Source organism: Drosophila suzukii, chromosome X, assembly GCF_043229965.1.
Source record: "Drosophila suzukii chromosome X, CBGP_Dsuzu_IsoJpt1.0, whole genome shotgun sequence".
In the NCBI taxonomy this organism is placed as follows: Eukaryota; Metazoa; Arthropoda; class Insecta; order Diptera; family Drosophilidae; genus Drosophila; species Drosophila suzukii.
In genome coordinates, this window is record NC_092084.1 from 23,506,940 (window position 1) to 23,524,414 (window position 17,475).

The window sequence follows — 17,475 nt, forward strand, 5'->3', positions numbered from 1 at the left end:
GAGTTGAACTTAATTAATGAGTTATAAAAGTTAACATGTAGATAAGTCAAATACATGAAGCAGAAGATATTTATCCCAGTTTAGAAAATGGTCAGTTTTGGGCTCTGAAATGAATTATCATAAACATCATTAGACTTGCAACAAATAGTTAAACATTTTATTTTTTAACTGGTTTTAATAAAAAGCTATAATTAATAATAACTAGCTAGTTTTATAATAAGCTATATTTGGCGGTAAGCCTGACAGCACTGTTATTTATGTTCGACTATCGCAAAAAATACTAGATTTCAGATACGACTATATTTAGTATTAACTAGCTAGTGTGCCAGCACTATTAGAGATGTGCGATTAGCACAGTGTTTATTTTTAAAATATTCGTCAAAACAAAAATATCAGAGTTTACATCTGTCTCTGGCAATAAAACAAATAAACAAGCACTTTGGTTAGTTGCCAATTCCACAGCCAAAAGATTGAACTTGTTTGTCAAAAGCGGAATTATTATTTCCACAAATTTAGCCAAAGGAATTTCCCGCCAAATTAGCGGCGTCTGAATTTAATTGATGAAATTGCGAAATGCCAATTGCTGTTTTTAAGTCCGTACGGGAAGTGAGCAGTGAAGATGCGGTAAGAACTGATACATAGATTTTAGATTCATATAGTAACAACATTACCAATTGCCAGGTGCACGTGGCGGCGAATCTGCTGAAGGAGAATGCCGGCAAAAAGTGGCGCATCAAGTCGCCCGGTGAAAAATCCGCCTATGTGATCCTCGAATTCGAGGAACCGCAGCAGATCACCGGCATCGATATTGGCAACGAGCATGCCGCCTTTATAGAGGTCTTGGTCAGCCGGACGGGCTGTCAGACAGACGATTTCCGGGAGCTCCTGCTGTCCAGCTCGTTTATGACGCCCATTGAGAGCAAGAACTCGAGCAACCAGAACCGGGTGCGTTGCTTCAGTGGCTCGGCCCTGGTGGAAAGTGTCCTGCCGGAGAAGTGGAAGCTACTGAAGATTGTCTGCACGCAGCCCTTCAATCGTCATGTCCAATATGGCCTGTCCTTCGTCAAGGTTCATGTGGTGGCTGCTCCGGCTAATTCGGCGGCTCCTCCGAAGGTAAAATCACTGCTGCCCCAGGGAATGATGCAGTTCGGAGCGTTTAAGCTTCGCGAGGAGTCTCCAGACTCGGAGACAGACAATCAGGTCACCAGATTTCAGCGCTGGAAAAAGGAGACTCAACCGTCTGCTGTCTCCACAGCGGCTGCCATACGGGATGCGGGCTCCACAGCCCTGAGAAGATTAAGCATTGGCAAGGTATCCAGCCTGGCTGCATCGCCCTCTGCCTCGCCGAAGCCCTCGCCCAAACCCTCACCTTCTCCATCGCCTGTTCCCAGTTCACTGCCACAAGGATCTCCTGCTCCTTCGGAGGCCAAGCCCCTGGATCGCAATCGAGCTTCCCTATTGTTTGGCGATGATGACGAGGACGAGGCTGTCGATGAGGGGAATGCCAAGAAACAGCGGCTGAGCAAGCATCTGGAGGCGGACAAGGATCGCCGCCGATTGGAGCAGGAAAAGGAGAGGGAAAGCAAGAAGAACAAGTCCAGCAGGCACTCCTTGGATAAGTCCAGCAGCAAAGAGGAGAAATCTTCATCAAAAGAACACAAAAGCTCGTCAAAAGAACACAGATCTTCCTCTAGAGAAAGGAAATCAAAGACAAAAGACGACAAATCCTCGACAAAAGAAGACAAACCATCAAAAAAAGAGGAAAGTTCCCATTCGAAGGAAAAATCAGGCAGGAAGGAGGATAAATCTTCTGCTAGACATGACACCTCCAAGCACGGGGATACCTCAAAGGCCAGGGAAAGTCCTCGTCCATCTGCACAAAAACGGCACTCATCGCCCACCGCAGGATCTGCCACGCCCGCCAAAAAACAAAAGGTCAAGGACACACCAATCCAATATCGTCCCTTCAATCAGTTGCTAAATGGAGTGTTCCTGGTAATCAGCGGCATACAGGTACAAATATTTGTTTAATTTAGGGATGCTTTATGAACTGCTGAACTAATCCCCATCTTTTACCCTTCCAGAATCCCGATCGTGCAGATTTGCGTGCGAAAGCCGTCGCTTTGGGTGCCAAATATAAAGCTGATTGGGAGCCAGGATGTACTCACCTGATGTAAGTGAAGACCTATTAAAAAAGAATACACCTGCTAACAAATAAACTTCTACCCAACCAGATGCGCCTTTAAAAACACTCCCAAATATAATCAAGTGAAGGGCAAGGGAAAGATTGTAACACGCGGTTGGATCGAGAAATGCTATAAGCTGAAGAAGTATCTGCCCTGGCGACGATACGCTTTAGATACCAATGATCTTAGTCAGCCGGAAAGCGATGAGGAGGTGTGCGATGAGGCGACTAGACCAACTTCGCGACGCGAGTCCAGCGAGGATGATGTGGTCATGGTGGAGAACAACCAGGTGAAGGCTACCTATGATGCTGATCCAGTAGGTCAGAAAAACGGGGATCTAAATCAAGATGCTTCGTCGGGCATTGATACGGAAGATGAACTTGAGCGCGTTACGCAAGGTAGTATTTGATCAATGTCTAAATTATTTCTTCTATATCTAAAATATATTCCTTAGAAAACAACGTAAAGAAGGCCAAAGTTAAGACTCCGGTAAAGTCTCGAGATATTTATGATGTTAGCACAGATGAGGAGGATTATCTAGTGCTAAAAAAGAAGCAGATAACTGCTGCGGATTGAGTGCCATTTCAAATCTCATATTTTTTGTATACCTCTATATGTTTAAATTGTATGTAAGTAATTCTTGAATTCTTGGGAGCCCATTTTTAATGTTTTTGGGCAAGTTTCATGCAGTATTCTTTATTAAGTAAAACTGCTTAACATATTTTCTTCACTCAAGTATCAACAAAAATTCGACGAATCCAAAATGTGTTTGTTATAACATTCTTAAAATATTTAAGTTTTTTGTTCGGCTTGGACCGTTCATAATAAAACAATATTAAAATACTTCATCGCCAGGTTTTTATTTCCTGAAATTTAAAAAAATAGTTATACATAAAATTTATTTAATAAATTTTTAACAAATTTTTGAATAGTATAAAGGTTTCCTAAATTAAGCAAACATTTAAATTTAAGATAAATATCTATTAGATAATATATCATATTATTTAAAATTCCTAATAGGACCGTGAAACAGAATATTTCGTAGTAAAGCCACTAAGCGATTTTTGAATAACTTCCTATAATAATATGTAAAAAGTTCTTTAAAGTGACTAAGATCTATCGAATGTTTACTTAAAAAGGTGTTAAATATAACTATCGAATGACCTCGTCTCTAGCCTAATGCAATGGTCCATCTCTACCAGGAATTTAATAATAATTTCCTAACGCGTTTTCCTGTAACCCTAAAGGACTGTCAACCAATAAGTATGCTATATAAAGTTGGGAAAGCCTCTTGTAAACCCTAAAAATATGCTTTAAAAGTAAAAAGGAATCGACGTTGACAGTGCAAAACGATTTCCAACCCCCAAAAAAACAGGTGGAAAAGCAACAGCTGTCTGCATTTGACAGCTGCGCTCTCACTTTTGGCATTTACCTGGCTCTCTCCGCGACACACACGCACACCTCACACACACACACAAAGACAGTGCATCCACGTTAATGGTGAAAAACTCTCTCTTTCGTCCACAGTCGTGTATTTGCTGTCGAGCGAGTAGAGAGCACTTTTGGGAGTTTTACAAACCAGATCTATTGTTTATTTATGGTAAATATCTATGGGTACCACTAGGAATCCTTCAATGGGCAATACCAAAGCTTCCTGGCTTATTTCCACTACCTAAAACGGTTTATTTTCCGATAATCCACTCCTTTGTTAAAGCGGAAACGAGTAGTGAAAATCCCTGGAAATTTGGAAAATCGATACGATTGAGCCATAATTAAAAGTATGCTGATAACTTGCACTCCCCCCTTTTCTTTATAGAGTGTGTCAGTCGGTGGAAAATTAAGAGATTGAACGCCCCAGAATCCGGAGACCAAAAGCACAGGTAAGAGGTCGTACTGTACACGCAGCGAAAAAATACCCACCAAATCTAGAACAATATCTAAAATAATTTCTAGCATAGGTGGTCCTTTTGTGATCTTCATAAATATTTTTTTTATATCACAGAGAAGCAAAAATATTTTTTAAGAAGTCTATATAACTATTCATTACTTTAGAACTCCCATAAACTTTTTTTATAATTGAGGAAATAAAAAGCTATGTGTACCTGCCTAAAAGTTTGCTATAAGCATATTTTATCCTGAATATGTGAATAATTTTTAGAACACATGTAATTTTCTCAATTGTAGACACATCTGGTACGATCGGGTTTTGAAAAGATAGCATATGTTCCATACGATCTTATTCACTGTTTATAGGATCTCCTCAGATCTTGAAAACACTCCAATAGGTACATATAGCATGATGAAACTGATTTGGTTGTTATTTTCCCTGCAAATAAGAAAGTTAAACCGTTTTAACGATAACTTCTTTCCGCAGATCAAGACCAGAGAATTTAATAACCAAAAGCCAACATGGGTAATGAAACCTCCCTGCCCATGGACATGTGCTCCAACTTTGATGCTGACGAGATCCGGAGATTGGGCAAGCGGTTCCGCAAACTGGATTTGGACAATTCGGGGGCCTTGAGCATAGATGAGTTCATGTCGCTACCGGAATTGCAGCAGAATCCGCTGGTTCAGCGGGTGATCGACATTTTCGATGCGGATGGCAACGGCGAGGTGGACTTCAAGGAGTTCATCCAAGGAGTATCGCAGTTTAGTGTGCGCGGCGATAAGCTGTCCAAGTTGCGATTCGCCTTTCGGATTTACGATATGGACAATGATGGCTACATCTCGAATGGGGAACTCTTCCAAGTGCTCAAGATGATGGTGGGCAACAATCTGAAGGACACACAATTGCAGCAGATCGTGGACAAGACCATTTGCTTTGCGGACAAGGACGAGGATGGCAAGATATCGTTCGATGAATTCTGCTCGGTGGTGGGCAACACCGATATCCACAAGAAAATGGTTGTCGATGTCTAAGAGACCATTTATATATATATATATATATAGTAGGATGATTCCAAAATGAGTGTGTGTACCTTCCCTTCCTTCAAACCGGTTCAGCTTTATAATAAATGGTCTGTCTGTGAGTCTGTGCGGGCGTTTGAGGCGTGCCAAAAACGAAGCAGTTTATTCGATTTATTGATACCTATCGCATATATAGTACACTTAGACCCACACCTGATCGACCTCTCATCCTCAGAATGCAATGAATTGTGTCTTATACTCATACTTGAAACCACCGGCAACGGACCACTCACTATAAACTCATCTCTATCCCTATGAGGCATACTTTCTGGTACTTTACCCCATGCGATTTGCCATACCTTCGATAAGCCCTTCGCTCGGATAGGTTACTTAGGATTGCTCGCATCATATTAAACTAGTTTGTACTATATCCTAACTCTACGTTCAATTCAAGCCTAACACTTAAGTTCATCTCTTGACTAAATGTTGTGTATAAGATATGTAAAAAAAAAGAAGAAAACTACAACTACAACTACAATTAAACACTGTTTATCGAAAAGCTAAACTAAAGAACCCCGAACACGCGTTTGCCTCAATGTTATTTTTTTGTCGTTTATTGGGTAAAAGTGGGTGTAAATGGGCTGGGTTCTTTGGCCGACAGGCAGATGTCCTCGAGTCCTTCGGTCCGCGAGTCCTTGGAAAAAAAACACGTGCGTGTCTCTCAGCTCGTCTCCCAGAGCCCCCGAAATCCCCAAACCCATGCTCCCAAAAAAAAAAACCGTCACCATAAAAAAAGTAGGAGAATACCACACGCCGAAAGTAACCGAAAACTTTTTGGCCGTTGGCAACGATTAAATGTTTTGTAGGTCACCGATTTTCAAACTGCTCGTGTGTGTGTGTGACGTCCCTCATGTGAGGTGTAATACACCCAGAAAAAAAGGAATAGTTTAAGTTAACGAAACATTTTATTACTTAACTTCTTATATTAAAAGTGTTACAAAAATATTTAAAAGATCTAATGTTCTTTCAAAACGGAATACCAAAGCCTTGGGGGAACATTAGGTCTATTATTTTCGTAACCTTTTTGATATATGTAATTGGTAACTACTTTATGTAGACCAAAAGGGAGTTACTAATTTAAATTTTGGTTAATTTGATTAAGTAAAATTTTATTTTTTTGGCTCACTTTTTTAAAATGTTTTCAAATTAAACTGAAATATTTCTTGAAGCACAAAAAGTTTTACACATATTTTTGTATTTTTAGTGATAAACCACAACAAAAATATTTGAACTTAAATTATTAATAAAATATTTTTGTTGTATTTAAGCGTGTATAATATGATAAAAACATATACCCTAGGTAAAGAAAATGCTTTTATCAATATCCAATTAATTTCATATTACGTATACGCCCCTTGATCACCTCATAAGTCAAGAAAATAAAAAACCATCCGTTGAAATGTTCTTTAAGTCTGATTAAAATATCCATAAAAAGATATAGAAATATGAGTTATTATAGTATTCTGATGATCGAACGAGGTTTACTTCGAGTGCGCTTCCTGATGATCATAATCAACTGGATTTTCTTCGAGTGCATGAACAGGAAGCCAGCCAACTAGCTGTTGGGTCCGTGGAGAACTTATACGGCAACAGAGCCTTGACCACGGAGTCACCTACTGGGCTACTGAATTACTGAGCTCCGGAGGCCCTGCGAGGGTCCTTCGTGTGTGTGTGTGTGTGTGTGTGGGGCGAGAATGCGTGAGTGTGTGCCTGGTATCAATAAATTATGATATGCTGTCTGTCGCAAGCTGGTTCGTTAATCATTTTCGCCTAGGCCCCGACCCCGCCTACGCCCCCCGCCAACCCAACTTCCAAATGAAGGCATTTCCATTTTGAAAATTAGTAGGGTTAATACTGAGGGTAACCCCCGCCCTCAACCCGTTTTCAACCCACTAATTTCGCTCCTGTTGCTGCGTCACGAGCCCACGGCTGACCTTTTTCCTTTGGTATTAATTGGTTTGATTAATGTGCTCCAATTTTCGGATGGTACGTAACTGCGCCAGGCCCCAATAATCGGGCATTTTCTTTCCAAACTCGCGTCTATCATTTTCTCGATTTTGTCTTCTTTTTTTAAAGGTGAAACAGCAGGACTTGTATATTAATGGGACAGATACAATTTGTAACTTCGATGGGTTTTGAGGCATAGGACAGGTGATATATATTATCCAGACAAGGTGCAAGAGATTAGCAATTTGCGATAAATATATAAAAAAGGGTTCGCGAATAACAAACCCTATTATCATATCCCATAGTATTCAATATCTTAACTAATTATTCCAGTCCCAAATACATTTTTTGATGTCCTATGGCATAATTAAGCCCCGAATCTAAAAGACACAATCTTATTGATTCTTTTGGCTTCGTTTATTTTTGGAAACCTTTTGGGGGCCCCAAACTTATTTCGCCTGAATAACTTTGTTTCAGAGGCAACTATTAAGTCAAAAGGCTTTTTATAAATTATGTACAAAAATTTCCCCAATTTAAATGGGTTGGTTGAGCAAGGGGGGAAATACCTGGCTTACTAAAACACAAATCAATATGCCCTTTATATATATATGTACATATTTCTATATCTATGGAAACGTGTGAGTGTGTGGAATGAAGTTTGGACAGGTAAGGGATATCGTATAACCTAAAAACGAAATTGTCAGCATTTTTTCTCCATATTCCTTTGCCGACCGAAATCTCTAGGTTTAACATAGAGCCCATTGGCTCTGGCATTAGTTTTTCGATAGCCAACCCACCTGGGGAAAAATAAAAGCTTTTTAGTTTGTTGCTTGTTTTGGCGTGGTTTTCTTTTTATTTTTTTTTCTTTTATTTTGGGTTGTGTGTTTTTGCCATAATAATCGCGGCATTAAGTCAAAAGCGGGCCTGCAAAAACAAATGCCAAATCAATGTCCATGTGTGTGTCTTTCATTGACAGTTAAGGTCAAAATATTAGATGTCAGGGTTCTTGATAAGTTGCATATTATATGTTTTGTTAACATTTTCCTTTTAAAAACATTTATAAGTATTTTGTAAGATTCTAAAATTTAAAATTTGTAAGATATCCACAATAAACAGCATTTTTTTTATTAGGATCTTTTCCAATTTAATATCATTCCTTCAATTCCGAAAAATGATTTATAAATGATGATAGTAAACAACGTTTCTTGAGATAGTACTCTTTTTGTATAGTCTAAGATCTACATAAAAAATAACATAGTATATAAAGATATTTAAAAATGTTAAATAAATCATAAGGGCTTTCAAGCAAAAAAATCAAAGTAAATAAAGATATTTAAAAATGTTAAATAGTTCATAATGGGTATCAAGCAATTTCCCATTAGGCATGAGAAAATCGTAAAAGGATTGTACGTGAATACTATTGTTCTTATCATTGCTTTAAGTTTATTGCTTGGTTAATTTATTTAATTAGCCATTTCTATAATTTCGCCCCCCAGTGTGCGCTTGTGTTAGTGCGGTTGAGTGGCATGTGTGTGTGTATTGTGCGATAAAAGTTGACTCGTGCCAGTTTCGAGCTGTAACCGAAAACGCATACAAAACAAAAAGCGGCAAGCGCAAAAACGCGAAAGAATGGTAAAAGGGAAATATACAATATACAATGTGAATGGGAATTACAAAAAACAAGGCATCAACAACCACCGTTAGCGCCAAGCGCCGAGTGCCGGGAGCGTTCTTTCCTCTCTCTCTTCCGCGCCTTTCGCTTCCATCTGTTCCCGCCCACAGAGTCATAAATTCACCATTACCACGCAGCTACCTCAACAGTGCACCGCCCCCTCCCCCCCGGCGGAGGCCCTTTGACCCACCGACGACCCACTGAACCACCGACCCACCAATCCACCAATCCACCAACCCACCAACTCCCCCCATTAAAGGTGGCGGCAAACAAACGCCGGTGACGCAACGGAACTCTGGAGACCCCGATTCCATTCCGATTCAGAACCCGAATCCGAGGAGTTGAAAACAGAAAACACGAATACGAATAGAAATACGAATACGAATACGAGTACCGACAACCAGGGGCGGACCTGAACCTGACCCACTAACCCTTCGAATTAGAGGCAGCGATTCCAGGTTCCAATGGGAATTCAAAGAGATATACCAAATATACATACATATATCCTTAAGCATTACCTTTGTAGAACTGTAATTTTAATATATATATATATAAAATATAACACTCAATGAAAATGAAAACTAAAATCTTAACAGCTCTATTAATAATCACCTTTGTTTAGTTCTCAAGAACTTGTTATAACTATATCTATTTGTATATCTTGTATTTTTTATCTGTACAATTACTTAAAAGAGTTCCATCAACACTATTGGCTAGTTTCACACGACATTTATTTAAACTGAACATTAATTTTTAATAGCACTATTCTTAATCATTAAAATAACACATATAATCATTTAGAAGCTGTTTCATTTGCATTTAAAGTTGAACCCTAGGTCTAAACATCTTAAGGTCAATGTTAAGTGCTTTTTGGCTGCTTTCTCATACTCTCGTAAACTGAAATGTGGCAGTAAAACTGACAAGTGCCAAGGCACTCTAATGAATTTAATGGATACTTACAGCTCAACCAGAGCATAAGAAAATGGGCAGTTGGGTTCTAATCTTCCATTCAGCTTCAGTGGATCCAACTGTAATTAGGTTAATATTTCTAATTCCCCGTCTCAAATAAACCGTAAAATGTGTTAAATTAAATAAAATGTGTCACAAAAATAAATACAACTTAATTTTAATTAGGAATAATGATGATAATTGCTTTGGAAATGTACTAAGACAAAGGTTTATAGCGTAACGAGATGGAAAATGGTAGTACATTTCATAGAGATCCCTGGTAATTGCTATCTAATTATTCCGCTCCTGTAGGTCTCGGGACTCTGCAGCTTCGACTCCGGTTTAAACTCTGAATCCATTTCTGTTTCCATTTTCGATTCCGAGTAACAGCTCCCGATTCCCGATTCAGTTGCCCTGCATGCACTCAACGAAGTGTCTTTATACTTGTATGGTGTTTTTTTTTTATTTCGTTTGGTGGCACACAAGTGGCAAGTGTGGCCCAGTGGCGTCGTGGGGAGTTCTCTGCAGGGGTGGCTAAAATAAATCACAAGTATTGTATATAGAAATGTCAGAAACTTGCCTTTTCATGGTTAGTTACCGAAATATTACTCATACGACATGTAGACCAACATTTTTGTTGAACTTTATAAGGACTTTCTGATTATTAAATATACATTACTGAAGAATATTGTTTTAAAGTCCTGTACATATATTTAATATGGTTTCCATTCTTTAGATATATAAGGCAGTCCCTAAAAGTTCGGAAATTCAATTTATTTTCATCGCTTTTTCTGTTTAGCTATCATTATTATTAGATTTCCGCGATACAATGTAATCGTTATTGGTTCTTAACTAGGAGTTTTGAAAGTTGATATCTAAAAATAGCATACCTTTAGGGGTTTTTCCCTACCAAACGTGCAATCCAAACTTTTTTACACCCCCAAGCGCCCCACCATCCCCCCTCAAAAGACAATGTTAAATGTCCCCGCCGCTGGACGGACTAAACGACTTCCCGCCCACAAGTGCGACAGAGAGGTGAAGAGAAAGTGGCGGGAGAAAGCGGGCGGCGAAAGAGGGGAAGCGAAAAGGGAGAGAGCCGCTGGGCGACCGAACGACAAAACGACCGACAGCCGAGCGGAGAGAATGAAGAAGAAGCAGCAGCAGAAGCAGAGGAAGAAGCAGGAGAAGGAGGAGAGCAAGGGAATGCCGACGAATGCTATATACACGGTGCCGAGCAACAAATTGAGTCAGTATCGCACAAACAACACTAACGGAAACATCAACGTGAAAGCGAGACGGACGCCCTCCGTCCCGTTATATGCTGTGTCTGTCTGTCTGTCTGTGTGTTGAGAGTTCTACGTCGCGCACTCCAAAAAAAATACCAAAAAAAAAAATCAAAAACTTTAACACTCACACACAAACACACTGGCACACACACACACAGTAAGGTGTTATAATCAAAAACAACGGCTTCAGGTGCTAGAACAACAACAGTTAGCAAAAGAGCGATGTTGCTTAAAGCTTAGATCTTATAAAGAGTGAGATTAAGCCAAGAAAAGAGAAGTGTGATCTCAAGAGTAGCTTAGATGTTAAAGATAGGGAGAGCGGCTTAGGGCCTTTCTACACGAGTAAAGTTCTTAAAAAACCTTTCCTTGTATTTGGAAATGCCAAATGAAATGTTAGTTCAGCACATAAGAAAGTTAAAACAAATTGTTCCAAGAAAACTATTGTATTTAGTAAATACCATTAACCAAGTTTGCAACTTTAATTAAATCTAGTTCGTGTAGACAGGCCATTTGGAGCACAGGAGAGCAGGATCGGCAATCAGCGGCTTAGATTCAACGTCAATCCGTTAATTAGAGCGCAAGAGAGTTAAAAAATCCCCCCCACCCCTTGGTAGAGGGCAAAGTTTTCGACACACAAAGTTTGCCAAATGTAATCAGTTCTCGGTGCTTTGAACTCTGAAAAAGTTTGCGACAGCCCCTCGAAAAAAAAGACAGGACCAGAATAGACAGGCACAGATGCAACCAAAAAAAATATATTAAAATAAAATAAAAACCCGTAAAATAGTTCAAATTCGACATGCAGTGGAGTTGAATGCTCTCCGTTCGTTTTACGTTGTCGTGGGTGTCGTACACACATAAATATACACACATATATGTATATAAAGATGCCTGCCCATCTATATATAAACAATATATATATATCCATTTTTTTTCTTGTTATTCTATAGTTAATATATATAGTTAAAAAATATATATAAAAAGAAAACAAGTGCAAGAAAAATAAGCGCCCAATGCGGCCAATGGAAATGCCAAAGAAAATGCAGCAGCAACAAATTCGACAACAAACGCAAATTCTACAGCAACAACAGCAACAACAACTGCAGTTCCCCAATACATAAGTCCAACGATTTTCCGTCTTTGTCGCGCGCGTTCACACACACACCACACACACGTCTACACCAGACACAGACACACACACACACACAGGGACTCATGCATGTGCATAAATGGCAATATGGACGAACAGCAGCAGCAGCATTTGCTTTGTATTGGTATACCAGCACAGTGACACGCGCGTGCCAAATATTGCCGATTTTATCACACGAACAACAACATCAGCAGCAGCAGCAGCAGCAACAACAACAACAACAACAACAACAACAACAACAACAACGCCAGCGGGACCAGCTATTAACTAAGGGAGCCATTACAAGAACAAAAACAACGAGAACAACGAACATAGCTGGAAGGCGTCGCAAAATATCAAAGTGGGTACCCCTTCCGCTAAAAGTAATAAACAGATAAAAAAATATATGTACAGATTGATTTCATATTCATCGTTTTTTATATGTATGTATATAAAATGTTAACTTGATACTGAAAAAGGCAATTTACCGTTTTCTCTTCCTTGGAAAAGAGAGAAAACGAGAAAGACCTTTTTGAAGTTCAGCTAGTGTCATTCGAAAATTATATACCTGTTCTTTTATACATTTTCAAATACCCCAAAGTAATAATCTTTTTATATATATAAACAATTTCATTAAAATAAGTTTAATTTAATAAAATATTTTTTTATCGGTGTACAACAACTGCAACAAAGATAGCATATTTACTAACACCCGCAAACCCCGCCTGCACTTTCACACCCACAAACACACACACACACACCAAACTTGGCATACCGACACGAACGACAATAACTGTAACCAAAGTGCAAGCAGCAGCTGAAGAGGACAAAAGGGCAAGGGAAAACAGGAGCAAGAGGAGAAGCAGAAGGAGAGGAAGGAGAAGAAGGTGGAGAAGGCGGAGGAGGGAGCTAGGAGGAATGCTAAATGAGTTATGCGTGCACATTCCTCAACTCACAGCTGCAGTTGGCCACTTACAAACACACTCACACGTACACTGAGAGAAAGTTACTGCCCAAACGGGTAAAAATCACACAATTAACACATCCCGAAGAAACACATCCAAAAGCAGCAAAGGATACGAATAACTAGAAGTTCTTAAGCCCATTAAAAGTTAAGAGCTTTTCTTATAAAACTGGTAGTGCCTTATAGCTTTAGAATTAAAAGTCAAACTAATACAATTTATCAGCTCAAGAAATTAAACCTACATAATTAAGAGTAAGTAAAAGTGAAGAAGGTAATAGAGAAAAGTCTTGGACTTATTAGAACGGCTTAAAAGAAAATAAGGAGCAATTCACTCGCCTTACGCCTTATATAAGTTCTGAATAAACTTAACTTACTACAGTTACTACAATACAATAGCATTCCATTGGTTCACATAAAATATATTATAAAACATGAACTATTAGTTTGAAAAGGTTACAAAAGACTTATAAAGCATTCAAGAGTCCAAGAAATAGAAGTAAATAGTTCATAACTTATTCTCAGTATTACTAAAATATAAAATCACTGTTAGATATATAATATTATAAAGACTTCCTGGTGATTTATAATATTTAAATCCCTTATAATTTGTATAAAGTCTTTCTCTAACTCTTTTCACTATCAAAAATATCAAGTTCCTTAGACTTATTTTTTGCTATTTGCTTAAAACGAAATAACTAACAACTTTCCTCAATTAATATAACTCCCAAAAGTAACCACTAAACTAATTAGAAACTTGCCAAATCTAGAAACTCCTAATGGGAACCAAAATTACCCGAAACAAACTTTAAAGTGCCCGCAATCTCATAAATAAATCAAAAATTCTTCTTGCTATGTTAAATATTCCCCAAAAATTGTCTGCAGCACAGAAACCAGGCAAAAGTTTTGTTTCACAAAAATTAGTCCAACTTGGCATACCAACAGGGGCTTAAATAGATTTTCGGACCACTCCCACAAGAATGTGGGGCCTTACCAACTGTCTATTTGGAATTTTTTGTTTTTTTTTTTTCGGCATTAAAGCATGGGAGAACGGGATTCAAGTGCGGAATACTTGACATTTTTGCTCGCCGTGCAGTATATGCAGATTAGGCCAAGTTGGCTGAGCAACCAAACCGCAAACCGCAACCGAACAAGAACGAACAGGAGCTTTCAAGAGCTGTGCAATCAAAGGAAGGAAATTGAGGAACCCAACAGGAGCAAAGGACCAAATCCGTTACCAAAGAAAGGACCCGTGAAGAAAGAGCAGTGGGTAGCTGGCTTGCTTGCGGTCATGCAAATGCATAAGGATTAGTCCTCGAAGGGTGGAATATGAGATTTTTCGACTTTCAGACATCCCGACCCAGTAAAACAATGACCCCGTCGTCACCGTACTTTTAACCCCCCCCCCCCCCCCCCCCCCCCCATTTGCGACCTCCCGTTTTCCCACACTTTGATGCACATGGAAAATTCATGAAGAGCCAAATTGAGTTTGTGGTCGAACCCGAAAACATAACTAAAAATAAATTATTGAGTACGATGGGGGGCAACTTTAAGACCATTCGGGGGGTTTGAACTTTAAGCTGAACTTTTTACAACGGAAATTAAAAGCATAGTGAATGGGACAATTACTGGAATTGGGTCAGTAATTGAATGCAGGCTTTGTTGGGGATATGGAAGTTCTAATGGCATTTTAGAAAGGACAATTGAAAATGATTTAATGGCTCCTTTGGCTTGTAAGTCAAACTAATACCTCTTGCTTGGAAACTCCAATTAAAAGAAGAAAGAATTATATAACGAGACTATAAAGTACCTTATAAATGGAAAAGAACTGTGATTCATTAGGATTATTAAGGCAATACTTAGCTAAGAAAATAGTTTGTAAATCTTTATCAACAAAATACCTACACACTTTGCTTAACAAATCTTTATCAACAAAATACCTACACACTTTGCTTAACAAAAATAAGTATAAATCCCGAAATACGCTTTGATCTAAAACTATTTTTCTGCGTCCTACCATAACCCAAATTTGTTAATAGCTCTTTTATTATCTCAAAAGGCACTAAAACGAAAAGTTCCTCTCATCAAAATCATTGTTAATTACCCATCGCTAAGAAATACACATAAAAACCAAACCCCAATTAGGTATTTCTTGTTTTTACTGTAAATAATAGAGATCATAAACCCCGATGTATATAAATAAATATATATACCACTATACCATACTGCTACTATTGTAAATAAAATGTCAATTGTGTTTATTTCCCAACCTATTATCCAAAAATACATCAAATAAACTTTCCTGAAAAGAAAACACAAACATTTTTACACTTTTTCCCCTGAAATTTCGGTGTTGTTTGGCTTTTCTTTGGTTCTTTTTTTTCATTTTAGATTTTTTGCAATTCATTTCATCTGGATGTCGCAGTTTTCGCTTTCGCTTTCTATACGAGGCGATGTGAGATATCCCAGATATATATGTATATATCCAACCCAATGCACTTGTATATGTTTATTTTTTTTTTGGGAGAGAGATCGTGTTGAATGTGAAATATGTCTGCGATGTGGGAATTTGCCATAAATAGACCTGAGATCCCGAGATGCCAATCCCGTTTCCTAGTTGCTTACGCATAAATATACATCTTTAAACAAGAACTCCCAAATCTTCTGTCCCCTGGGAATCTTAAGTAGCCTCTTGCTAAGCTAATGGACTAATGGAAAATTGCATTCCCACCGAATTCCCCAATCCCAAATCGAATCTTGATTTATTTCGTTAATCTTTTGAATTTAAAAGTCGTCACCCCGCCGGTTTCGCGTTGATAGCTTTTCCCCAAAGTCCCCTGTCGAATGGTTAATGACCAGAAAAGCGAGCAAAGTGAGCGTAATTAATGGAAACTGTAATCAATCATGCGCTCCAATTAACCGACCCATCCCGTCCAATATTCTTGATATTCTTGTCGGATGTGGCACTGCAGAGGTGGATATATATCAACCCTCCTGTTCCATCCCTACTAAATGCTAATGGCAGTGAGATGGGGGCCCCATTTTCCATTCTGCCCCGTAATGACACAAAAGCGTCCTGGTGTACATTTCAAAACTCATTACGATTCACTCACTCGACGTCAGCGAGGGTGTATATATCTATACGATATGTTCATATAGATATATATATAGATATATGTCTGTGGTCATAGTCCACGAGTCATCATCTCTGATTTCTTATTTTTTCCCGTTCAATGAGCTCCATATTTCAGTATTTTGCTTTTGTTTCTCATAAGGTACTTGGCCTTTTTCGGGGAATTCAAAAAGTTAATTATTCGTATGTGGCACGCTTTTGTGGCGAATTCTTCAGAATTGAGTTTGCTTTGATCTGTCTTATTTTTAAATTAATAATCTGTATGGATTGGTTCATTAGTAGGTTTTTAAAAAAGATTACTGCCAATGGGTGCCTACCTATTATTTTCATTGAATTTTAATAAGCTATTAGGAAGTTTACAGGAAATGTAGATTATACAAAACATTTATTTTCCTTTTTATGGTTCCTAATAAATGCCAAACCAAATGCAAATTATATGGTTAATTGACATTTACCAGCCGCAATAGCTGCCTGTTGTAATAAGTTGGCTTTCCTGATTTTCGGATAGCTTATCGGCCAAAAACATCCATAAATATTGGCATTAATTTAGCTTGTACATTGGCAAAAAATGGGACAATGGAAAAAACACACGCACTCACATCGTTATCTCGTTATCGATAATTAATTCAGCAAAGGAAAAACCACTTGAGTCAACTTTAGCCTCTTTCAGTTCGGCACTTGAATTCATGAATATCGAGAACTTTTGTTTGGAGGACTACCCTCTAATAAATCCCTGCCGAAAATTCAATGCCCCTCAAGATTGCTATTCATAAAAATCGCCGGAGAAAGCTCTTGCTTCTTTTATTCATATCGATAATTGTTTGAACAATTTCGGTGAATACCAAAAATGAATTCATCGATTGCCTGTGGCCTTTTCCTTTTTTGCTTTTGCGTTATTCGCTTCGTTTTTTCTTTCTTGCTTCATTTACTTTTGGGTCCTGGGGGGGGGCCGAAGTGACCGAAAAAGGGGGAGTGGCAGTCGAGAGGAGCCCCGAGGACCCCGATAACCTTTCACCTCGATTGGGCCGGGATGTTGGTGGGTGAGTATTTCACATTTGCTGATTTTTGACGCGTCCATATACTGTTGATTGATTCCGCTTGTACACTGGAAAATATACAGCTTTTACCGATCGAATTTTTGATTAGATAACAGTACGCCCTTGAAATTATTGTAATTAAAAAATTGTATGGACTTAGTTTAAAAGGAAAAGAAATCTCTATATTAAATCCTTAGGAGTTATGAGTA

The 17,475-nt window shown here is 38.5% G+C and overlaps 3 protein-coding genes across 15 annotated transcripts in view; all 3 read left to right on the top strand.

Moving 5' to 3' along the window:
* The first annotated feature begins 340 nt into the window (after positions 1-340).
* Positions 341-3,034, top strand: XRCC1 (DNA repair protein XRCC1). Its single transcript, XM_017090625.4, has 5 exons — positions 341-624; positions 682-2,013; positions 2,085-2,173; positions 2,235-2,584; positions 2,641-3,034. The coding sequence occupies exons 1-5, from the start codon at positions 574-576 to the stop codon at positions 2,760-2,762; spliced, it is 1,944 nt and encodes a 647-aa protein (XP_016946114.2). The 5' UTR covers positions 341-573; the 3' UTR covers positions 2,763-3,034.
* A 673-nt stretch (positions 3,035-3,707) lies between these two features.
* Positions 3,708-5,108, top strand: CanB (Calcineurin B). The gene is made up of 3 exons (XM_017067489.4): positions 3,708-3,786; positions 4,003-4,066; positions 4,561-5,108. Exon 3 carries the CDS (start codon positions 4,596-4,598, stop codon positions 5,106-5,108), a length of 513 nt encoding a protein of 170 aa, XP_016922978.1. The 5' UTR covers positions 3,708-3,786; positions 4,003-4,066; positions 4,561-4,595.
* A 6,848-nt stretch (positions 5,109-11,956) lies between these two features.
* Positions 11,957-17,475, top strand: part of SK (small conductance calcium-activated potassium channel) — a 67,096-nt gene continuing 61,577 nt past the window's right edge. For all 13 annotated transcript variants that reach the window (XR_010654748.2, XM_065867637.2, XM_017067611.4 and 10 more), the window contains exon 1: positions 11,957-12,496. The gene's annotated coding sequence lies outside the window, so the exon portion shown is untranslated. The remainder of the gene's footprint in view (positions 12,497-17,475) is intronic.